At 38.3% G+C, this 25,249-nt stretch overlaps 1 protein-coding gene across 1 annotated transcript in view; it reads right to left on the minus strand.

The window, feature by feature from the left end:
• Nucleotides 1-25,249, minus strand: part of COL19A1 (collagen type XIX alpha 1 chain) — a 474,185-nt gene that overhangs the window by 238,637 nt on the left and 210,299 nt on the right. The window contains exons 13-14 of the mRNA XM_069599490.1: nucleotides 20,933-20,986; nucleotides 18,657-18,692 (exon numbers count right to left, since the gene is read on the minus strand). Coding sequence (XP_069455591.1) covers nucleotides 18,657-18,692; nucleotides 20,933-20,986 — 90 coding nt within the window. The remainder of the gene's footprint in view (nucleotides 1-18,656; nucleotides 18,693-20,932; nucleotides 20,987-25,249) is intronic.

Below are 25,249 nucleotides of genomic sequence, written 5' to 3' on the forward strand. Positions count from 1 at the left end.
GTTGTTGAGGCTGTGATTTAAATGTATTCAAAGTAAATAATTAAATTAGAGCATAAAAATTCTAGTAAAAAATTTCTTTTGAAAAAACAGTTGTACTGATATTTGTACACTATTTGTATCCTAATCGCAAGTGACCAGTTTATAAAATGATCAGCTTTAACTAACTGGTAGCTTCCAGTACTCTTGCCTGGGAAATCCCGTGGACAGAGGAGCCTGGTAGGCTGCAGTCCATGGGGTCGCTAAGAGTCAGGCACGACTGAAGTGACTTAGCAGCAGCAGCTTCTTCTTAAGCTATACAGGTCCTGTGAAGGCAGTGACAGAGAATGTTTATCTCTGTGTCCCCAAGATCTAGCATAGTAACTGATACATAGTTAGCATTCGAATAAGCAGAAGTAGGTAAAAAGGAAGGGAGGAGAAGGAAAGGGACCATATCACCCACTAAACTGATTTGTACACACTACTTGGGGGTCCCTTGTGGCTCAGTGGTTAAAAATCTGCCTGGAATGAAGGAGACACAGAAGATGCAAGCTTGATCCCTGGGTCGGGAAGATCTCATAGAGGAAGAAATGGCAACCCACTCTTGGATCCTTCCCTGGAAAATTCCAGGGACAAAGGAGTCTGGTGGACTACAGTCTATGGGGTTGCAAAAAAATCAGACATGACTGTGCACACACGCAAAACAATGCAGCACACTACTTTAGAGAAAAGCATTATTCCAAGGCTCTCACTAGCTGAGCACTATATGATCTCTGGTGCACTAGGGCCATCTGTTAATTTGTGCCATTTGATTTATAAAAGACCAGCTGGGATCCTCTCTCAGTCACTTTCGGTATTTAAGGTGGTTATAGGGTGAAGTCTGTGTCCCCTCTGTGCCTAAAACTCACATAAGCTGGATTTATCTGACCCCAGGACTGCATTTAAAGTGTCATTTAGTGTGCATGCCTGAGACATTTCTGCTGTTGATTAACCTAGCTTCTGGCTTCTGTGTCAACATTTGTTGCCATCTGGGTGAGAATTTAATAACTCCCCAAAGGGACAAGGCCGGAGCCACACCGGCACTTTCCTGGGAACTGAAATTCGTGGATATACTATACGAGAGGGCACTGTCCCACCTTCCTTCACCTGGCGCTCCTGACACAGGAGTAAGGGCCAGAGGAAGAAAGCAGGAGGGCGAGGGGCAGCAGCTGACTGCCTTATTTCAGAACACTTGCTGCCCGGCTTCTAAAGCTCCTGTCGGGGACTTTAGCAAGGCTTCAAGGAAAAATACTATAGTAGTATATTATCTGGCTGAGGAGAATCTCCTAGTAATAAGAATATAAAACATACGTAACAATTTTAAAAAGTCATATATATAAAGATACACTACATTTACACAAAGACTTTAACAAATGACAAATAACTTTAATGACTTTAACAAATGACAAAGAATAAAGAAAATTTACTTATCATATCTGAATATTTAAATGTAAAGGATTTCTATTTAATATTTAAACATAAAAAGTTAGTGTAAGATATCATAATTCAACTAATTAAATAAAGCATAAAATATCTATCTTTAATAAAAGATTATTAGGTCAAAATCTTCATGATTTCAGAAAAATTTATCAGAATCTTTTAAAATGTAAATTCAAATTATGATCTCAGAATAAACTGTATTTTGAGCAAACAAATTTGGATGTTATTATTAATATAATAAGCTTTCTTTATTGAATTTTAGTTTTAGCTTACAGAAATAAATATCTTCTTTGTAAGTTATAAATATCAACAGAAGAGACATTGCAAATTTATCAGTAACTCATGTTTTTCCTGGATTTATTGGGATATAATCTATACATCAGACTGTGTAAGTTTAAGGTGCACAACTTGATGATTTGAGATACATATATGTACAGTGAAATGATTACCACAGTAAGGTTAGTTAACACCTCCATCACTTCATGTAGATACCTTTCTTTTATATGTGTGGTGATAATGTTTAGACCCAGTCTTTTAGTGACTTTACAGCACTATTAACTAGAGCCACCACATTGTAAAGTAGATTTCCAGAACTTATTCATCATGAAATTAGAAGTTTGTGCATTTTGACCATTTCCCTATTTCCCCTGCTCTCCATTCCTCCCAACCACCCTTCTATTATCTGTTTCTATGAATTCAGCTTTTTCACCTTCTGCATAACAGTAGGAACGTATAGCATTTGTGTTTCTGACCTATTTCATTTAGCATATCAGCCCAATGGCTCATCCATACTGTCACAAGTGGCAGGATTTCTTTTTATGGCTAAAAAATTGTGTGTGTGTGTGTGCGTGTGTGTGTGTGTGTGTGTGTGTGTATCTCCATGTTCTTTATCCACTAATCACTGTTAGGTTGTTTCCATGTCCTGGCTATTATTAAGAACACTGCAACAAGTATGGATATGTAGATATTCCCTTGAAGTACAGTTGACCCTTTAACAACACAAGGGTTAGGAGTACAGTAAAAAACCTGTGTACAACTTTGCAGCCAATCCTCAGTATCCATGGTTCCACATCCTTGGATTCTACCAACCATGGGTCATGTAGTAAATCTGCAAATAACGGGGACTGTGCAACTCAAATCTGTGTTGTTCAAGGGTTAACTGTACTGACTGCTTTTCTTTTAGATGTATCCTAAGAAATCAGACTGCTAAATCATATGATAGTCTTATTTGTAATTTTTTAGAAGAACCTCCATACTGTTTTTCATACTGTCTGCACTGATTCACATTCCCACCAGCAGTGCATGAGGGTTTCCCTTTCTCCATACCCTTGCCAACTCTTGTTATCTCTTGCCTTTGTGATAACAGTGCTTCTGACAAGTGTGAGGGGATACTTCACTGCGGTTTTGATTTGCATTTCCCTGATGACTGGTGATGTTGAAATGCCTTTCATGTACTTGTTGGTCAACTGAATGTCTTTGGAAAAAATAGCTATTCAGGTCCTTTGCTCATTTAAAAATGTGACTATCTGGGATTTTGCTATTGAGTTTCTTATATATTTTGTATATTAAGCCTTTGTCAGATACATGGTTTGAAATACCAGTCCATAGTTGGCTTTTTATTTTGTTGATTGTTTCTTTTGCAGTACAGAAACTTTTAAGTTTGATGTGGTCCCACGTTTTTATTTTTGCTTTTGCTACTGGTACTTATGGAATCATAGCCAAAAATTTATTGCTAAGACCAATGTCAAGTAGATTTTCCTTTAAATCATTTCAAGCTAATTTTTGTGAGTGATGTAAGATAGGGACCAATTCAATCTTTGGCATGTGATTATCCAGTTTTTCCCCAAACCATCTGTTAAAGAGACTGTATTTTCTCCAGTGAGTATTGTTGGCTCCCTTAAAGAGTATGAGTTGACTGTATACACATGGATTTATTCCTGGGCTCCCAGTTAAGTTCCAGTGGTGTATGTGCCTCTTTAACAACAGTTAACATACTGTTCTGATTAATATAACTTTGTAATACAGTTAGAAGTCAAGAAGTGTGATGCCTCCAGCCTTGTTTTTCTTTATCAGGATTGCTTCAGGATATTTCATGATTCCATAAGAGTTCTAGGAGTTTTTTTTCTATTTCTGTGAAAAATGCCATTAAAATTTGGATAAGGATTGCACTGGATCTATAGATGGCTTTGGGGAGTATGAATATGTTAACAATATTATTTCTTCCAACTCATGAAGACAGCATATATATTTATTTATTTGTGTTTTCTTCAATGTCTTTTACCAAAGTCCTGTAGTTTTCAACAGAGATCTTACTATTTCCTTGTTTAAATTTATTTCTAGAATGTTATTGATGCTATTGTTAACATGATTGCTTTATTTCTTTTTCAGTACTTTGTTAGTGTACAAAAATGAAACTGATGTATCCTTCAGCTTTCCTGAATGTGTTTATTAGTTCTAAGAGTTTGTTGTTAGAGGCATTGAAATTTTCTACATAAAAGATCATAAAATCTGCAAATAAAGAAAGTTTTACATTTTTCCTTTCTGATTTAGATGTATTTTATTTATTCTTCTTCCTTAATTTCTCATGCTAAGACTTCCAGTACTATGTTGAGTAGGAATGGGAAGAGCAGGCATATTGCTCTTATTCCTAATGCTGTTGTTCAGATGCTCAGTCAAGTCTGACTCTTTCCGAACCCATGGACTGCAGAACGCCAGGCATCCCTGTCCTTCACCAACTACTGGAGTTTGCTCAAACTCATATCATTCGAGTCAGTGATGCCATGCAACCATCTCATCCTCTGTCCTCCCCTTCTCCTTCTGCCTTCAATCTTTCCCAGCATCAGGGTCTTTTCTAATGAGTTGGGTCTTTACATCAGGTGGACAAAATATTGGAGCTTCAGCTTCAGCATCAATCCGTCTAATGAATATTCAGGATTGATTTCTTCTAGGATTGACTGGATTGATCTGCTTGCAGTCCAAGGGAATCTCAAGAGTCTTTCCCAACACCATAGCTTAAAAGCATCAGTTCTTTGGCACTCAGCCATCTTTATGGGCCAACTCTCACATCCATACATGACTACTGGAAAAACCATAGCTTTGACTAGAAGGACCTTTGTCAATAAAGAAATTTCTCTGCTTTTTAATATGCTATCTAGGTTGGTCATAGCTTTTATTCCAAGGAGTAAGCATCTTTTAATTTCATGACTGAAGTCACCATCTGAAGTGATTCTAGAGCCCAAGAAAATAAAGTTGGTCACTGTTTCTACTGTTTCCCCATCTATTTACCATGAAGTGATAGGACTGGAGGCCATGATCCTAGTTTTTTGAATCTTGAGTTTTAAGCCAGCATTTTCACTCTCTGCATTCACTTTGATCAAGAGGCTCCTTAGTTCCTCTTCACTTTCTACCATAAGGATGGAGTCATCTGCATATCTGAGTTTATTGGTATTTCTCCTGGCAATCTTGATTCTAGCTTATGCTTAATCCAACCCAGCATTTCTCATGATGTACTCTGCATAGAAGTTAAATAAGCAGGGTGACAATATACTTGACATACTCCTCGCCCAATTTGGAACTTTGTTCCATATCCAGTTCTAACGATTGCTTCTTGACCTGCATACAGGTTTCCCAGAGGCAGGTAGGGTGCTCTGATTTTCCCATCTTTTGAAGAATTTTCCACAGCTTGTTGTGATCCACACAGTCAAAGGCTTTTGTCTAGTCGATGAAGCAGAAGTAGATGTTCTTCTGGAATTCTCTTGGTTTTTCTATGATCCAACAGATGTTGGCAATTTGATCTTTACTTCCTCTGCCTTTTCTAAGTCCAGCTTGAACATCTGGAATTTCTTGGTTCACGTACTATTGAAGTCTGGCTCGAAGGATTTTCAGCATTACTTTGCTAGCAGCTGAAATGAGTGCAATTGTATGGTAGCGTGAACATTATTTGGCATTGTGTTTCTTTAGGAATGGAAAGAAAATTGACCTTTTCCAGTCCTGTGGCCACTGCTGAGTTTACCAAATTTACTGGCATATTGAGTGCAGCACTTTCACAGCATCATCTTTTAGGATTTGAAATAGGTCAGCTGGAATTCCATTAACTCCACTAGCTTTGTTTGTAGTGATGCTTCCTAAGACCCACTTGACTTCCCACTCCAACATATCCGGCTCTAGGTTAGTGATCACACCATCATGGTAATCTAGGTCACTACGATCTTTTTTACATAGTTCTGTGTATTATTGCCACCTCTTCTTAAAGTCTTCTGCTTCTGTTAATTTCATACCATTTCTATCCTTTATTGTGCCCATCTTTGCATGAAATGTTCCCTTGGTATCTCTAATTTTCTTGAAGAGATCTCTAGTCTTTCCCATTTTATTGTTTTCCTCTATTTCTCTGCATTGATCACTGAGAAAGGCTTTCTTATCTGTCCTTGCTACTCTTTGGAACTCTGCCTTCAGATCGATATCATTCCTTTTCTCCATTCCCTTCACTGCTCTTCTTTTCTCAGCTTTTTGTAAGGCCTCCTCAGAGAACCATTTTGCCTTTCTGCATTTCTTTTTCTTGGGGATGGCTTTGATCACCGCCTCCTGTACAATGTCACAAACTACTGTCCATAGTACTTCAGGTACTTTGTCTGCTGCTGCTGCTGTGAAGTCGCTTCAGTTGTGTCTGACTTGCAACCCCATAGACAGCAGCCCACCAGGCTCCTCCATTCCTATGATTCTCCAGGCAAGAACACTGTAGTGGGTTGCCATTTCCTTCTCTGTCTGCTGCTGCTGCTGCTGCTAAGTCACTTCAGTCATGTCCGACTCTGTGTGACCCCATAGATGGCAGCCTGCCAGGCTCCCCCATCCCTGGGATTCTCCAGGCAAGAACACTGGAGTGGGTTGCCATTTTCTTCTCCAATGCGTGAAAGTGAAAAGTGAAAGTGAAGTTGCTCAGTCGTGTCTGACTCTTAGCAACCCCATGGACTGTAGCCCACCAGGTTCCTCCATCTAAGGGATTTTCCAGGCAAGAGTACTGGAGTGGGGTGCCATTGCCTTCTCTGCCTTCTCTGTCTACCAGATCTAATTCCTTGAATCTGTTACCCCACTGCACTGGTTTCAAATTGGGAAATGTATGTTCCAATATACAGTAAGGCTGTACATTGTCATCTGATTGTCTAACTTATATGCAGAGTACATCATATGAAATACCGGAATGGATGAAGCACAAGCTGGGATCAAGATTGCCGGGAGGAATATCATTAACCTCAGATATGCATGTAACATCACCTTTATGGCAGAAAGCCAAGAGGAACAAAAGAGCCTCTTGATCAAAGTGAAAGAGAAGAGTGAAAAAGCTGGCTTAAAATTCAACATTTGGAAAACTAAGATAATGGCATTCCGTCCCATCACTACATGGCAAATAGGTGGGAAAACAGTGACAGACTTTATTTTCTTGGGCTCCAAAATCACTTCAGATGGTGACTACAGCCATGAAACTAAAAGATACTTGCTCATTGGAAGAAAATTTATGACCAACCTTGACAGCATATTAAAAAGCAGAGACATTACTTTGCCAACAAAGGTCTGTCTAGTCAGAGCTATGGTTTTTCCAGTAGTCATGTATGGATGTGAGAGTCAGACTATGCAAAATAGATCACAAGTCCAAGTTCGATGCACTCTAATCTGGTGCACTGGGACCACCCTGAGAGATGGGATGGGGAAGGAGGTGGGAGGTTATTTCGGGATGGAGGACACATGCACACCTATGGCTGATTCATGTCAATGCATGGCAAAAGCCACTACAATATTGTAAAGTAACTTGCCTCCAATTAAAATAAATTAATTAAAAAAAAGAAAGCTGAATGCTGAAGATTTGATGCTTTTGATGCTTTTGAAATGCAGTGTTGGAGAAGACTCTTGAGAGTCCCTTGTAATGCAAGGAGATTCAAGCAGTGCATCCTAAAAGAAATAATATTCCTTTTGAATATTCATTGGGAGGGCTGATGCTGAAGCTGAAACTCCAGTACTTTGGCCACATGATGCAAGGAACTGGCTCATTTGAAAAGACCCTGATGCTGGGAAAGATTGAAGGTGGGAGGAGAAGGGGACGATGGAGGATGAGATGGTTGCATGGCATCACTGCCTCAATGGAGTGAGTTTGAGTAAGCTCCAGGAGTTGGTGATGGACAGGGAAGCCTGGTGTTCTGCAGTCCATGGGGTTGCAAAGAGTCGGACCTGACTGAGCGACTGAACTGAACTGAACTGATCTGAGCTACAGTCAGCTTCCAGTCTTGTTTTTGCTGACTCTATAGAGCTTCTCCATCTTGGACTACAAAGAACATAATCAATCTGATTTTGATATCGACCATCTGGTGATCTTTTATATGTAGAGTCATCCCTTGTATTGTTGGAAGAGGGTGTTTGCTATGACCAGTGTGTTCTCTTGGCAAAACTCTGTTAGGCTTTGCCTTGTTTAATTCTGTATTCTAAAGCCAAACTTGCCTGTTACTCCAGGTATATCTTGACTTCCTACCTTTGCATTACAATCCCGTATGATAAAAAGGACATCATTTTGTGGTGTTATTTCTAGAAAGTCTTGTAGGTCTTCAGAGAGCCATTCAACTTCAGCTTCTACAGTATTCGATGTTGAGGCATAGGCTTGGATTACTGTGATAATGAATGGTTTGCCTTGGAAATGAACAGAGTTCATTCTGTCATTTTTGTGATTGCACCCAAATACTGCATTTCATGCTCTTTTGTTGACTATGAGGGCTACTCCATTTCTTCTAAGGGATTCTTGCCCACAGTAGTAGATGTAATGGTCCTCTGAATTAAACTCACCCATTCTGGTCCATTTTTACTTCACTGAATCCTAAACTGTTACTGTTCACTCTTGTCATCTCCTGTTTGATCACTTCCAATTTAACTTGATTCAGGGACCTAATATCCCAGGTTCTTGCACAATATTGCGTACAGCATCGGACTTTACTTTTACCACCAGACACATCCACAACTGGATATTGTTTTTGCTTTGGATCAGCCTCTTCATTTCTTCTGGAGCTATTTCTCTGCACTTCTCCAGTAGCATATTGGGCACCTACCAACCTGAGGAGTTCATCTTTCACTATCAAATCTTTCCACCTTTTAATACTGTTCAAGTATGCATTTTCATACTTGTTCCTGATATTAGAGGAAAAGCTTTCAACCTTTTACTGTTGATGATGTTAGCTCTGGACTTGTTATGTACGCTGTTTGTTATGTTGAGGTATGTTCCTTCTAGACTGAATTTGTTGAAGGTTTTTATCATTAAAGGTTTTCTGAATTTTATCAAATGTTTCTTTCTGTATCTATGAAGATGATTATATAATTTTTATCTTTCATTCTTTTAATGTAATGTATCACAGTATTTGACTTTGTATGTTGAAACATCCTTGTGCTTTAGGGAACACAGTGTATAATTCCTTTAATATGATTCTGAATTCAATTTGCTAGTATTTTGCTGAAAAATGTTGCATCTAGGATATTTGTCTCGAGTTTTCTTATAGTGTCTGTATCTGACTTTGATATCAAGGCAAGGTAATGTTGTCCTCATATTATGAGCATGGAAGTGTTTCCTCCTCTTAAATTCTTTGGAATAATTTGATAAGGACAGGTATTAATTTTTCTTTAAATGTATGGTGTAATTCATCCATACAACACCTTGTCCCAGACTTGTTTTTGTTGAGAGGGTTTTGATTACTGATACAATTTTTTCACTTATTATTAGCCCAATAAAATTTTCTATTTATTCATGATCCAGCTATCTGGTTTGTTGGTGTATAATTGTTCATAGTAGTTTCTCATAATCCTTTGTGTTTCTATTGTATTATTTATAATGTTTTGTCTTTTATTTCTGATTTTATTTAGTTTTTTTCTCTGTTTTTCTTGGTTAATCTACCTAAGTTTGTCAAAAACCAACTCTTAGTTTAATTGATCTTTTCTACTGTTTTTCTATTCTCCATTTATGTCTGCTCTGACAATTGATTTCTTCTTCTTCTTTTTAAATTCTGCTGCCTCAGACTTTGTTCTTCCTTTCCAAGTTCCTTTACAAATAAAGCTATACAGTGTTTGAGATCTTTATTTTTCTTAATTTAGGAATTTATAGTTATTTATTAGTTATAGCTAATTCTCTCAGAATTGCCTTTGCTGCACCCCATAAGTTTTGGTATGTTTTGTTTCCATTTTAAGATATTTTTGTATTCCCCTTTAATTTTTGACCCATTGGCTGCTTAGGAGTGTGTTGCTTAATTTTCACATATTTTTGAATTTTCCAATTTTTCTGTTTTTATTGATCTTTAGTTTCAGATTGTCTTATTTCATTTGAATATTTTTGCCTCCTTCGTTGAAGATTAACTGACTGTAGGTGTGTGGGTTTATTTTGAGGTTCTTTATTCTTTTCCATTTGCCTATATCCCTGTTTTTGTGCCAATACCATGATATTTTGACAACTAAAATTTTGTAGTATTATCTGAAGTCTGGCAGCACTATGCCTCCAGCTTAGTTCTTCTTCCTCAGAGTTGCTTTGACAATTTTGTCTTTTGTGGCTCCATATAGCTTTATGAATTATTTGTTTTAGTTCTGTGAAAAATGTTATGGGTAAATTGATAGAGATTTCACTAAATCTGTTTATTTCTTTGGGTTATATGAACATTTTAACAATATCAATCCTTCCAATAGAAGAGAAATGGATAACTTTCCATATTTTTGAATCATCTTCAATTTCTTTTATCTATGTCTTAATAGATTTCACTGTATAGGTCTTTCATCTTCTTGGTTAGAAGTATTTTACTAAGTATTTTACTATTTTATGTGATTTTATATGGGATTTTAAAAACTTTCTTTTTCTGGTATTTCACTGTTAGCGTAAAGAAATGCAGTAGATTTCTATATATTAATCTTGTATCCTGCAACCTTGCTGAATTCATTTATCAGTTTTAATAGTTTTTGTGTGAAGTGTTTAGGGTTTTCTATATAGAGAATCATGTCATCTGCATAATGACTATTTAACCTCTTCCCTTCCAATTTGGATACGCTTTATTTCTTTTTCTTGTCTGATTGCTGTGACTGAGTCATCCAAAACAATGGTGAATATAAGTAGTGAGAGGGGGCTTCCTTGCTTGTTTTAGAATGTAACAGGAAGAGTTTCCTCTTTTCGTTGGTAAGTACAGTGTTGGCTGTGGGTTTGTCATAAACGGCTCTTATTATGTTGAGATATGTTCCCTTTATACCCACTGTGGTGAGAGGATTTTATCAAAAGTGAATGCTGAATTTTATCAGATGCTTTTCTGTGTCTATTGAGATGATCATGTGGTTTTTGTCTTTTCCTTTTCTAATGTGATGCATCACATTGGTTGATTTGAGCATGTTGAAACACTCTTATGACCCTGGTATTTGTCCAGCTTGATCATGGTGTATGATTCTTTTCAAGTATGCTGCTAAGTCACTTCAGTCATGTCCGACTATGTGTGAACCTGTAGATGGCAGCCCACCAGGCTCCCCCATCCCTGAGATTCTCCAGGCAAGAAAAATGGAGTGGGTTGCCATTTCCTTCTCCAATGCATGAAAGTGAAAAGCGAAAGTGAAGTTGCTCAGTCATGTTCGACTCTTTAGCGACCCCATGGACTGCAGCCTGCCAGGCTCCTCTGTCCATGGGATGTTCTAGGCAAGAGTACTGGAGTGGGGTGCCATTGCCTTCTCCGAGTGATCCCTCATCTTTAATTTTTTGCAACTGTTTAAGAAGGATGCATATAAATTCTTATTTTTATATTTGGTGGAATTCCCCAAAGACCCATCTGGTCCTGGACTTTTGTTTGTAGTAAGTTCTTTTTTTTCTATTACAAATTCTATTTCACTTCTAGTGATCAATCTTTTTCAAAGATTTGTTTCTTCTTAACATAGTTTTGGAAGGTTGTATGTTTCTAGATACTTGTTTATTTCTTCTAGGTTGTCCAATTTGTTGGCATATTACTGTTCATAGCATAATGTTATTTTTGTTTGTTTGTTTTTCTGTGGTATTTGTAGTTATTTTTCCTCTTTCATTTCTTTTTTTGATTATTTGGGTCTTATCTCTCCTTTTGATGGTGAACGTGGCTAGAGATTTGTTGATTTTGTTTAAAAAAAAACCCAGCTCTTAGTTTTATTTATCTTTTCTATAATTTTTATCTCAATTTTATTTATCTTTCTGATATTTATTATTTCCTTCATACTATTGACTTTTTTTGTTCTTTTTATAATTCTTTCAGGTGACAGTTTAGGTTGTTTATTTAAGGTTTTCTTGTTTCTTGAAGACAGCCTGTATCACTATGAATTTCCCCATTAGTACAGGTTTTGCTATATCCCCTAGATTTTGTAAGACTATGTTTTCACTGTTGTTTGTCTTGACTGATTTCCTGTTTCATTTTACCATTGATCCATTGGTTTTTTCATAGTGTGTATTTAATCTCCATATTGTTTTTTCTTCTTCTTCTTCTTTTCTTTCTATGGTTCATGTCTAGTTTCTTACCACTGTGGTCAGAAAAGGCGTTTGAAATAACTTCTACCCTTTTAAATTTGTTGAAACTTGCTTTGTGCCTTAGTATGTGGTCTGTCCTAGAGAATGTCGCACGCACACTTGGAAAGAATGTGTATTCTGGGTTTTTTGGATGCCGTTTCCTGTAGATATCAATTAAGTCCAGCTGTGAATCTATCGTGTCATTTAGGAGCTCTGTTGCCCAACTGATTCTCTGTCTAGAAGACAGGTCTTCTGATGTCACTGCAGTGTTTAAGTATCCCACTATCACCGTATTCCTGTTACCTTTTCCTTTTATGTCTGTTATTATTTGCTCTGTATTAACATTATTTACATTTAGGTGCTCCTACATTGGCATATATGTTCAGTTCAGTCACTCGGTTGTGTCCGACTCTTTGTGACCTCATGGACTGCAGCATGCCAGGCCTCCCTGTCCATCACCAACTCCCGGGCTTACTCACACTCAAGTCCATTCAGTCGGTGCTGCCATCCAACCATCTCACCCTCTGTTTTCCCCTTCTCCTCCTGTCCTTAATCTTTCCCAGCATCAGTGTCTTTTCCAAAGAGTCAATTCTTTGCATCAGGTGGCCAAAGTACTGGAGTTTCAGCCTCACCATTACTCCTTCCAATGAATATTCAGGACTGATCTCCTTTAGGATGGACTGGTCGGATCTCCTTGCAATCCAAGGGACTCTCAAGAGTCTTCTCCAACACCACAGTTCAAAAGCACCAATTCTTTGGTGCTCAGCTTTCTTTATAGTCCAACTCTCACATTCATACATGACTAATGGAAAAACCATAGCTTTGACTAGACAGACCTTTGTTGACAAATATTTCAATGAGTCTAATATCTTCTTGTATGGATCCCTTTATCAGTATCTAATGTCATTCTTTGTCCTTTGTTATTAACAGTCTATTTTGTCTGATATGAGTATTGCTATCTTTGGCTTTGTGTTGCTTTCATTCTCATGAGACATCTTTTCCCAGCCCCTCATTTATCAATATAGCATCTTTAACCCTAAAGTGAGTCTCCTGTAACAACATATTGTAGATACTCGTTTTTTTTTTTTAATACAACCTTTGAATCAATGTCTTTTGATTGGAGCATTTAGTCCATTCACATTTAAAGCAATTACTTATAAGATGTATTTATTGTCATTTTAAACCTTATTTTCTACTTGATTTTTCAGTTCTCTTTGTTTCTTTCCTTTTGTGGTTTGATGGTTTTCTCTTGAATTAACTTGAGTTTCTTTTCTCTTGGAGTTTTGTGAATCTGTTGAATGTTTTTGATTTGTGATCACTCTGGCTTTCAAGTACGATAATCCAGAATTGTATCTGCTTGCATTAGACTGATAGTTGTATAAGTTCAGGCATATTCTAAAAAAAAAAAATCTAGTCTTTACTTTCTTCTTCTGCATTTTGTGATTTTTATATCCTATTTTACAGTATGATGTTTGTCTTTTTGCTGTTAACTGTAGTCATAGTTGTTTTAATAAAATATTTATTGTTTTAAATCTATGTACTAGTTTCTTTAAGGGATGTTTAATCCTTTTTTTTTTAAATTGGCCTATCCTATTGTGGTTTTACCCTTTCTTACATATTCTTGCTTCTTTTCTATTTAGAGAAGATCTTCAATATTTTTTAGGAAAGACTTAGTGCTGTATTCTTGTAGTTTTTGCTTGTCTGAGAAATTCTTTGTTTCTCATTCTAAATGATAATCTTAATGGGGAGAGTATCCTAGGTTGCAAGTTTTCCCCTTTCAGAACTCTGAATATATATTGCAAAATATATATTCTGGTTTGCAAATTTTCTGTAGAGAAATCAACCTGTGGGGGTTCCCTTGTAACTGACTCTTTGTTTTTCTTTTTCTTACTTTTGAATCCTCTTTAACTTTTGTCATTTTAATTATGGTATATTTTGGTGTAGGTCTACTGGGTTCATCTTGTTCAGGACTCTCTATACTTCCTATACCTGGATATCTGTTTCCATCTTTAGGTTTGGAAAGTGTTCAGCCATAATTTCTTTAAATACATTTTTGATCCTCTTCTTTTTTTCCCTTCTGGGATCCTTATTGTGTGTAGGCTGGCAGATCTCATATGCTGCTTTCTTTTTTTCCGTCCATTTGTCTTTCTATCTGTTGTTCTGATGGTGTTATTTCCATTATTCTATCTTCCAGATCACTTATTTGTTCTTCTGCATTATTTAGTCTGCTTTCAGTTCTATTTTTCTCTCAGCAGTTGAGTTGTCTAATTTTGATTGTTTCCCTATAGTTTCCAGTTCCTTGTTACAGTGACCTGAATTTCTATTGAAAGTCTTTCTTAATTCCTTTAACATTTTTATTACTTTTTTCAACTCAAGATCTAGTATACTGAAGAGGTCTGTTTCATTGATTATTTTTAGGGGATTTTGCTTGTTCTCTTTGTTGAGAGTAGTTCCTTTGCTTCTTCATTTTACTTACACTTCTGTGACTCTACAAATTTAGAAGAAATAGTTACTACTATGGTCTTAAGGGCTGTTTTTATGTGGGATCATCCCTATATAGACAATGTGAGTCTAATATCTTTGTCTTAATAGCTGTCTCTGTTATGGATGCCTGTCACATCTTCACCCAGAGTGTGCTGGCTGTTATCCCCTTGATAGAAGTTATGACTGGTGTTGTGTAGAGATCCTGCACTGGATGTTGGGCAGCACCTCCTCTTCTCTCTGTGACTGTCACAGCCTTGTTGGGGATTGGGTCTTCTTCCCAGTTGTTGCAGCAGAAGCCCTGATGTTTGTGTGTGAGAAGGCTCTGCTGCTCTTGAGTTTGTGCTCTGTAGCAAGGAGATGAGTGCTGAAGCAAGAGAAGCTCATATGGTCACAGCGAATGTATACACCACCTCTCAGGCATCCAAGATTCTGTTTAGAAGCAGCCCATGCTGCATTCCTTTCTCTGTTGTGTTTGTCCCTGACCTAGTGTAAGGCAGGCCCTGAGGATCAGGGCATTGTGGCTACAGAAACTGAAGTGGTTGAGCTGCCACCTGAGACCTGAGCTGCCTCTGTAGTAGGGCTCTCCCAGGGCCTGTCCCCCCAGATTCTAGCTTCAGGCTTTGTGTGAGCTGGGTGGAACTGGAGCACTTCTGCTGGGAAAGGAACCAGTGCAAGCTTCTCCCTAGGGCCTGTCCACTGGAGACATGTGATACTGTGGATTATGTCCCTCGCCTGATGTGCACGCCAACAAAGTCTGCTGCTGCAGGACCTCCTGACCCCGACATGTCCCTGATGTGACAGCGCTGATTATGGGCTCAGATATCATCCTCTTCCCCATAGTGTGTGTACTCACAAAGCCTACCAATGGAGCTGTGCCCTGCCATGAGCAGACTAACAGTGGGCTTTCTAATGGTAAATCCACACCCTGCCATGTGTGTGCCAACAACAGGCTCTGCTCCCCAGTTGTTGCAGTAGAACCCTGAAGGTTGCATTTGAGAAGACCCTTAAGTTTGTGCTCTGTCCCAGGGAGGTGAGTGCCAAAGCAACAGAGACCCACGTGGTCACTGTGAACCTATGCACCATTTATGCAGCATCCACGGTTCTGCTCAGAAGCAGTTCAGGTCACATCCCTTTCTCTGTTGTGCTTGTCCCTGACCTAATGTAAGCCTGGCCTGGAGGTTAGGCCTGCACTACACTCCTGCCCTCTGGGCTGTTTCTGCATATCTAGGCTGAGTCCTTTCCCAGGATCCATCCACATAAGCCCAAGTTTCAGCAGCTGTCCACTCAATGTACTAGCAGCTCCACCTGAAGGACATTTAAGGTTAGGAAGTGTATTGAGGTGGCAGCCATCAGAGCCAGTCTCTCTCTGTCCTGACAGCTAACAAGCCAGCACATGCAGACCTCCTCACGGGCAGAGTCCAGGCCCCTCCAGATCCCCTATCTAGCCAAATGGACCTCCCAGCCAGTGAAGGGGGTTCACAAGGGGAGGGGTCATCTGTAAGGGTTTTTCTTCTTTCACAGCTCCCTCCCAGGGGCGCTGATCCTGTTCCAATGCCTTTTTGTTATCCTACCAGTTGTGTGGGGATCTTTCTTGCAGCTTTGGCTGTGTAAGAGGTCTTCTGCTAGTTTTCAATAATTTTACCACATGTAGATGTCTTTTTGATGTGTTTTGGAAGATGGTAAGCTGCATATCCTTCTAATTCACTCTCTTAACCTCCCACTTTGGAGCTTCTCTCATATCTTTAGATAAGTATGAAAATCAGCTTGTACTCCTTTAGTGTCTGGCCACTGAATAGTGCAAAGAGACATCTAAAGGGTGTTACTTGGCAGAAAGATGTCAGTTGTTGCTTGACATTGACATAATCCAATATAATATTCTGGCTGAGAGGCCAACTTTGCTTATCAGGTGAAAGGATACAGACAGATTGCATTTTAGTCTTCAAACACAAGTTGCAAATGACTGTGTAATCAGATAACTACATGGAATGATTGAGCACATAACTCAGTTGAGGAAAAATAAACATGTGATTTAAATAAAATGAGCAAACTTTAAATCACTGCCAAATAATTTAAGAAATAAACTCCACAAATTATAAAAAAATGAATAATATGCAGTTAAAGCCTCCTCTCAAATAGTTTTTATTCCCATCTTGAAAATCATGACCCAGAAAGATGTTATGGGGAGGGAGGTGGGAGGGGGGTTCATGTTTGGGAATGCATGTAAGAATTAAAGATTTCCTCGGTGTGTATGCCCAGAAGTGGGATTGCTGGGTCATAAGGCAGTTCTATTTGCAATTTTTTAAGGAATCTCCACACTGTTCTCCATAGTGGCTGTACTAGTTTGCATTCCCACCAACAGTGTAGGAGGGTTCCCTTTTCTCCACACCCTCTCCAGCATTTATTGCTTGCAGATTTTTGGATCGCAGCCATTCTGACTGGTGTGAAGTGGTACCTCATTGTGGTTTTGATTTGCATTTCTCTAATAATGAGTGATGTTGAGCATCTTTTCATGTGTTTGTTAGCCATCCGTATGTCTTCTTTGGAGAAATGTCTATTTAGTTCTTTGGCCCATTTTTTGATTGGGTCGTTTATTTTTCTGGAGTTGAGCTGCATAAGTTGGTTGTATATTTTTGAGATTAGTTGTTTGTCAGTTGCTTCATTTGCTATTATTTTCTCCCATTCCGAAGGCTGTCTTTTCACCTTGCTTATAACGGACTTTTGGTCTCAGAGGGAGAGGGAGAGGGTGGGATGATTTGGGAGAATGGGAATTCTAACATGTATACTATCATGTAAGAATTGAATCGCCAGTCCATGTCTGACGTAGGGTGCAGCATGCTTGGGGCTGGTACATGGGGATGACCCAGAGAGATGTTGTGGGGAGGGAGGTGGGAGGGGGGGTCATGTTTGGGAACGTATGTAAGAATTAAAGATTTTAAAATTAAAAAAAAATAAATAAATTTAAAAAAAATAAAAAATAAAAAATAAATAAACTAAAAAAAAAAGAATTAAAGATTTTAAAATTTAAAAAATAAAAAACTAAAAAAAAAAAAAAAAGAAAAAAAAAAGAGGAAAAAAAAAAAAAAAAAGAAAATCAAAGCTTCAAGCACAGAATTCCACCCTAATTGAATTTGGCTATTCCTAAGAAAGTCATTTGTTTGTTTCCTTAGATTTTCCATTTATGAAGAAATATTTGCATTCTAAGTGAGGATTGCAAAGATTATTTGTGTAAGATAGCATTAACATAGTGTTCAGAATGATATTTTCAAGTACAAAGATAAATATAAATGTTATCAAAGCTACATAGTCTTTGCAAGTCCTGTGCTGCCCTAATGGGAGGACCCTCATTCAGATGCTAGAAGATTTCTTTAAACTTGGCCTTCTATGATCAGCATAGGTCTCAGGAAACTGAAGATTTAAATTCTTAATTTATGTCATTAGCTAATATCAACATAAAATTTGAGAGGCCTCAAGCTACACATGATCTTAGTTAAACATCTTTCTTCTTTTCCATTAAGCTTAGTGTCATTCTCAGACCAAATCTTTAACTTAAATGAGAAAACTTAATGGCCTATGAAGAAAATCTATAACAGCAAATCGTATCCAAATATGAAAGCATTACATATTTATGACTAAATGTTTAATAAATGATGAGCCATTTAATTGAGAGCAATGCCATTATGTGGACATTGTAAACTTTTCTCATAAATCTGTAACTGAAATATCTCTATTTTATTTTATCATTTTCAAATCTTAGAAGCAACTCACATTGGCAAAAGCAATGGGCTTGAATGGGTTTAAACAGGTAGCTATTTTTACACACTGGGTGTTATAGTTTATTCTTTTATAGTTTTTAGAGTAAGAAGAACTGTCTCTGCTTTCATTAACTTTAAATGTCACGTTAAGAATGTATAATCAAACCCTGAAGGGGAAAAATTATGAACCATATGGAGGGTGGGGAAAATTGCTTAGGTTAAGTACTGCTTCCAGACTTTTCCAGTAACTACCTGCATGACCTCAGGTTAAGCCCTTCACTGCTGTGGGTAGAAGCTCCATCTTTAAAATCTGGAGGTTTGCTTAGATCTACTTTGAAGTCACTTTCAGTTCCCAAAATATCTGATGGCTTAAATTCTGTATAGTCATGATATACTGTGAGCAGTCAACAGGGTAACATATTTCAGTTACGAATTTTGATTTCAAAACTACTTACAGTTAGGGTTGGTGGTCCTGGTGGTCCCATATCTCCCTAAAGGATGAAAGAAAAGCTGCAATTACCAATAGTCCCTTCTTGCCCACATATTTACAAATTTCAAGAATGGATCAAAGCAATATTTAGATAAATCTGGATGGAAAGAAAAGTAGAATTTTATCTTGATAAAAGTGTCTTCACAATGAAAAATTTATCACATGCTTTTAGCTATCATGATATAAAAATCACCTTGTGCATCCCCATGCTTTCTGCAGCAGCAGAACTTGTTTTGAAAAGCTAAAATAATCTAATTTCTATTCTTTTGTCTACTAATCCAAAATTAGAAAGAGTATCTCTTCAAATATGGTTACTTGCCAATGGAGCAGCTGGGAAATGTCACAATGACAGATTATATTTCTGACAAAGTTAGCACAGTAATAATAAGTGGGTCAGCAAAAATAATAAGTGGGTCTCCCCACTTCATGCCTTCAGCAGCCCCATTGCCTCTTTTAAAGCTTTGCTGAACTGGCCTTGAACTTGAGAACACTTGTAAGAGGTTTTGCCTACAGTCATGAAATTTTAAATACTAACGTTGCTTTGCTGACAATTACATGAATACAAATTATCAGGTAGGTATATTGAAAAACTATTCAAAATCTAAAGAATATGGTTAATCTAAATGTTTATTATTTTTCAACTTATAAATATGTCACCTATATGCTTTATTGTATCATCATATATATTTACTTCATGGGAACTCTTGGTCATTAAGATCAAGCATCACAGAGAGAGGTAAGACAGGGGTAGAGAATTAAGAGGTACCAACCACTATGCACAGAGTAAATAAGCTACAAGGACATACTGTACAACACAAGGAAGATAGCCAATATTTTATAATAGCTTTAAATGGAATATAAGCTATACAATTTTTGAATCACTATGCTGATTCAAAATGAATCACTATGCTGATTAGTATTCCTGAAACTAATAAAATACTGCAAATTAAACTATACTTCAATTGAAAAAAAAAAAAAGGCTTTTCTGGTGGCTCAGAAGGTAAAGAATCCACCTGCAATGCAGGAAACCCTGGTTCAGTCTCTGGGTTGGGAAGATCCCCTGAAGAAGGCAATGGCAACCCACTTCAGTATTCTTGCCTGGAGAATCTCATGGACAGAGGAGTCTCATGGGCTACAGTCCATGGGGTAGCCAAGAGTTGGACACAACTGAGCAACTAACATTTTCACTTTTTCAATAAAAAGTGAATACCTTTTTAAAAGGTCTTAGAATGTTAAATTTGACAATTAGAGACCTTCTATCTCATCAAATTCCCTCATTTTGTAGATAAATATACTGAACCCCAGAGTGCTGATGGTGAATTAAATAAAGTTATCACATAAGGAAAAAAAAAATCAAGTATCACTGCCTTAACCCCTCTTCAAATGGACATTATGGAACCAACACTGGGTGGCAGGGGGCACTGGATATTGTATTCGTATGTGGGAGTATCTCTACAACATTCTCTTTTCTCATTTAACAAAATCACCTGAAAAGTGAACACTTAGCCTTGTGTAATCATTATATCGGGAACAACTGAATAAAAATAACCAATAGTTGTTAAAAAAAACATTGATGAAATTTAAATCAGTCATTGGGGACCAATTTGCAGGCAACTTTATTGAGAAGGTAAATACTAGAGACAGAAAAAGATTTCCAAATATGTTGAGAATGAAGAACAAAATATAGTGCAAAATGCCCGTATGTACAATTGTCATCAAACTAGGATCAATGACCTCACTCAAAACAACTCTTGCTTTTACTATCTCATAATTTTCAAGGTCCCTGCTGATAGGCCCCTCTAAAATGACATGAGAAAATGTGGCAGGAAGAAGGGCATTCAGATTAAGACTGAGATGCACCGTTATCCTTTTTCCCCACAAACGCCACCTGCTTCACCATGGCAGCATCTCAGCGCTACTGGCGAAGTTCCCCAGTGCAGGACATCGATGCAAACTGTGATGGAATGAATACCTAATGGTGCCGAGCGAGGGAGAAAAAAGGGAAATCTTATAAACACAAATTACTGTTGACTAGCAATTGTGCATTTAGTCTCTTCAAACTAATTGAATGAACCAAAAGGCTTTTCTTGTTTAGTTTAGTTTTTTTTTTTTTTAAAAAAAACATAATAGCCTTTGGTTAATTTTAACAAAATTACATTTTGGCAGTTAAACAGGATCAGTGAAAAGTCACTGCATAGGTTCTCAGGGTTTTCTTGAGAAAAGACCAGGTAAATACTGTACCTTTTCTCCTTTTGGGCCAGGTGGACCACGAGGACCCAAGTCACCTTTCACACCCTGCACAAAGAACACAATCGATGTGATTTCTATACACAGTTCACAGAAAGCTTCAATCTCTAACAAGTCACTAGTCGAAATTTAAAATCATAATTTACTGTACTCCCAAATCCCATTCTTCAGTGTGTGGTATAGAAAAACTGGCAGTAAAATGATATACAACATCTGCGCTGTGATGGGTACAGACACATTAAGTCAGTGCGAGGCCGCAATACTGCATATTAGTGCAACTTTGCTTCTTGCTAAAATTACATTAATTCACCATCTGGGAGAGCATCATCTAAAGATCTATATGAGCTTTTAAGTATCCACTTTGGCTTAAATTTGTCAATCTTGTAAATACCTCTGATTTAGCATTGATTTGGCTTTTTTAAAGCTTGCCCTTAAAATTCAAGGTTTAAATCAAAAACATTTTTTGTTGTCTCTATAGAGAAATCTAATTGGAGGGGAAAAGGGATGAAGAATACATTGTTTTCCTATCCCTCATAAATTTGGAGCTAAAATGCAGTCTCTCTCCTGTTTTAAAGCCTGGTTTGTTTCTCTAATTCTTATTTCTTTTTTTTACCTGGATTTATAAAAGCATGGCAACCCACTTCAGTACTCTTGCCTGGAAAGCCCCATGGATGGAGGAGCCTGGTAGGCTGCAGTCCATGGGGTCGCGAAGAGTCTGACACAACTGAGCGACTTTACTTTCACTTTTCACTTTAACGCATTGGAGAAGGAAATGGCAACCCACTCCAGTGTTCTTGCTTGGAGAATCCCAGGGACAGCAGAGCCTGGTGGGCTGCCGTCTATGGGATCGCATGGTCGGACACGACTGAAGCGACTTAGCAGCAGCAGCAGCAGCATAAAGACAGCAGTCGACACTATATAAGACATATCTGATAAACATATTCATGAGTCTTCTGGACTGTTGGGTGTTTTAGTGGGTATGTGGTTGATCTGATTCAGAATTTGACAGCTGTCAGGAACACCACAATAGATTTCACTGGAGATCAGTGCTACAGCTGAATGTTTTCAGTGTAAACAGGAAGAAAAGACAGACAAGTCCTATGTGGTAAATAGGAAAAATACTTTTCTTAACACACTGGATGAGGGAAGAACAATAACAGAAAAAATATTCTGAAGCCACACAATGCACAGTAAATCCAGGCATCTTACTGTTCCCAACTGAGGAATCCAGCTCTTACTGCTCTGACATTTTACAGTGAATAAACAATGCCAAATGCTACCACTTGTAGCTACCCAATATAGAAGTGGATAATGAATTTAAAGGAACAGAAGAAAACCAGATATTTAAAATAATCTTGTTAAAATTTGTTATCTCGTGAAAACTGCAGTCTTATACTTTAAGAAAAAAATTTAATAGATGAAAATACCTAATTGGTTAAAAAAGAAAAAATCAAAACACCTTTGTGGTTGCATAAACTCCTTCGTGGATAAAATTCATAGCTATGCTTTCTTCCTTTATTACCTCTGGGCATTTATAAAACAAAGATGAGTGAAGAATTAAATTATAATTGAAAGGTGATATTCTCTTATTATTTGAAATATCCATTCCTTCCCATATCAAGCGACACATACTGTTTATACATGTCTCTGGAGTAAAACTTGGCACCAACATATTTTGAACACTTGCAGAAAGAAAATGGCCATTTCTGTGAATCAAGTTTATTCTTAGTTCACTCATCCATTTATTCAGTGGACATTTATTGGATACCCTTTGTACAGTCACCACTACAATCATCAGATCTGCACTGCCCAATATGTAGCCCAGGGCCACATGTAGCTGTTCATCCTTGAAATGTGACTGGTCTGAATGGAGATATGCCATGAGTGTAAAATACCATTGGGTTTTCAACATTTGGTACAAAGAAATGAACGTACAGTAGCTCATTAGTAATTTTTATGTTGGTTATGTATTGAAAAGGTTTCCCTGGTGGCTCAGAGGGTAAAGCATCTGCCTGCAAGGCGGGAGACCTGGGTTCGATCCCTCGGTCGGGAAGAACCCCTGGAGAAGGAAATAGCAACCCACTCCAGTACCCTTGCCTGGAGAATCCTGTGGATGGAGTAGCCTGGTAGGCTACAGCCCACAGGGTCGCAAAGAGTCAGACATGACTCAGTGATTTCACTCTCATTTTTATGTATTGAACAGATAATGTACATATGAGATTAAATAAGATATATTATTAAAATTCTTTTCACCTGCTTCTTTTTACTTTCTAAAATGTGGCTAAGAGAAAGTATAGCATATTTATATTTGTCTTTTGAGTCCTCTCCTTGACTAGGCCTCAACCCTGGCCCCTGTCCATCCATGGCCTGCCTAGCCCAGTTTTATCAAGAATCTTGTTAACTTAGTTTAGAGAGAATCCCCTAGCCTTAATGTCTGTTCTTAGCAATATTCCATTCAATGACCACCTCTCTCTATTCCTTGGCTATACATCCCCACTCATCCTTGCTGAATTCAGAGTTGAGGCCAATCTCTCTTCCTTATTGTAATACTCGTATTGTGATAATCTTGACTAAAAATTCTTCTTTACCATTTTAGGGCTTCTCTGTTGGCTCAGAGAGTAAACAATCTACCTGCAATGCAGGAGACCCAGGTTTGATCCTTGGGTAGGGAAGATCCCCTGGAAAAGGAAATGGCAACCCACTCCAATATTCTGGCTTAGGGAATTCTATGGATAGAGGAGCCTGGCAGGCTACAGTCCATGGGGTTGTAAAGAGTCAGACACAACTGAGCGATTAACACTTTCACTACTTTTTCACCATTTTAGCAAGTGTCAGAATAATTTTTCCCTTAGCAAAGTCAGATTTCCTGCTGCAGTGGAATTCATGGTGTAGAGGAGGGTGACTGACAGTGACTGGGTGCACAGGCTGAATGTGCTGAATGCAGGGCAATGGGGGTAGCGGCTGGAAATGGGCTCTGTGTAGAGGGAGTGTTTGTTGTTGTATAGGATCCAGTCTTGCACCGATCCTGGGAAACGGTTTTGGGGGAGAGGTAAGGGACTAGCAAGCACAACAGCCCCCGGATGGAAGGAGTGTCATGAGCAAGTGAGGAGGTGAGGAGAGGGACGTGAACTCAAGGGCAGTCAGGGGTCATGGCACATAGAGAACTGTAGGATGTGGAGAGAAGGCAGGGTTTTGATCTAGGAGCAAGGGGAAGCCATTTAGGGCTTGACGGTGTTTCCCGAAAAGGAGAATTTTGGCTACAACATGAAAATAGATTGCAGGCAGCAAGAGCAGAAGCAGAAAGGGGCTCTCACAGCTTTGCAGGCAAGAGAACAAGATGGCCAGAAGTGGGAACAGAATTGCAGAAATGCTGGAGGTGGACCCTGGGAAAGGAGGGACTGAGGCTGGTTTGTACTTGCAAAAAAGCAAAATGGCTGTCTGGAGAAGCCTTACAAATAGCTGTGAAAAGAAGAGAGGTGAAAAGCCAAGGAGAAAAGAAAGATATAAGCATCAGAATGCAGAGTTCCAAAGAATAGCAAGAAGAGATAAGAAAGCCTTCTTCAGCGATCAATGCAAAGAAATAGAGGAAAACAACAGAGTGGGAAAGACTAGAGATTTCTTCAAGAAAATTAGAGATACCAAGGGAACATTAAATGCAAAGATGGGCTCGATTAAGGACAGAAATGTTATGGACCTAACAGAAGCAGAAGATATGAAGAAGAGGTGGCAAGAATACACAGAAGAACTGTACAAAATGGATCTTCATGACCCAGATATCACGATGGTGTGATCACTCATCTAGAGCCAGGCATCCTGGAATGTGAAGTCAAGTGGGCCTTAGAGAGCATCATTATGAACAAAGCTAGTGGAGGTGATGGAATTCCAGTAGAGCTATTTCAAATCCTGGAAGATGATCCTGTGAAACTGCTGCACTCAATATGCCAGCACATTTGGAAAACTCAGCAGTGGCCACAGGACTGGAAAAGGTCAGTTTTCATTCCAATCCCAAAGAAAGGCAATGCCAAAGAATGCTCAAACTACCACACAATTGCACTAATCTCACACGCTAGTAAAGTAATGCTCAAAATTCTCCAAGCCAGGCTTCAGCAATACATGAACTGTGAACTTCCTGATGTTCAAGCTGGTTTTAGAAAAGGCAGAGGAACCAGAGATCAAATTGCCAACATCTGCTGGATCATGGAAAAAGCAAGAGAGTTCCAGAAAAACATCTACTTCTGCTTTATTGACTATGCCAAAGCCTTTGACTGTGTGGATCACAATAAACTATGGAAAATCCTGAAAGAGATGGGA

Source organism: Ovis canadensis, chromosome 9, assembly GCF_042477335.2.
Source record: "Ovis canadensis isolate MfBH-ARS-UI-01 breed Bighorn chromosome 9, ARS-UI_OviCan_v2, whole genome shotgun sequence".
Lineage (NCBI taxonomy): Eukaryota > Metazoa > Chordata > Mammalia > Artiodactyla > Bovidae > Ovis > Ovis canadensis.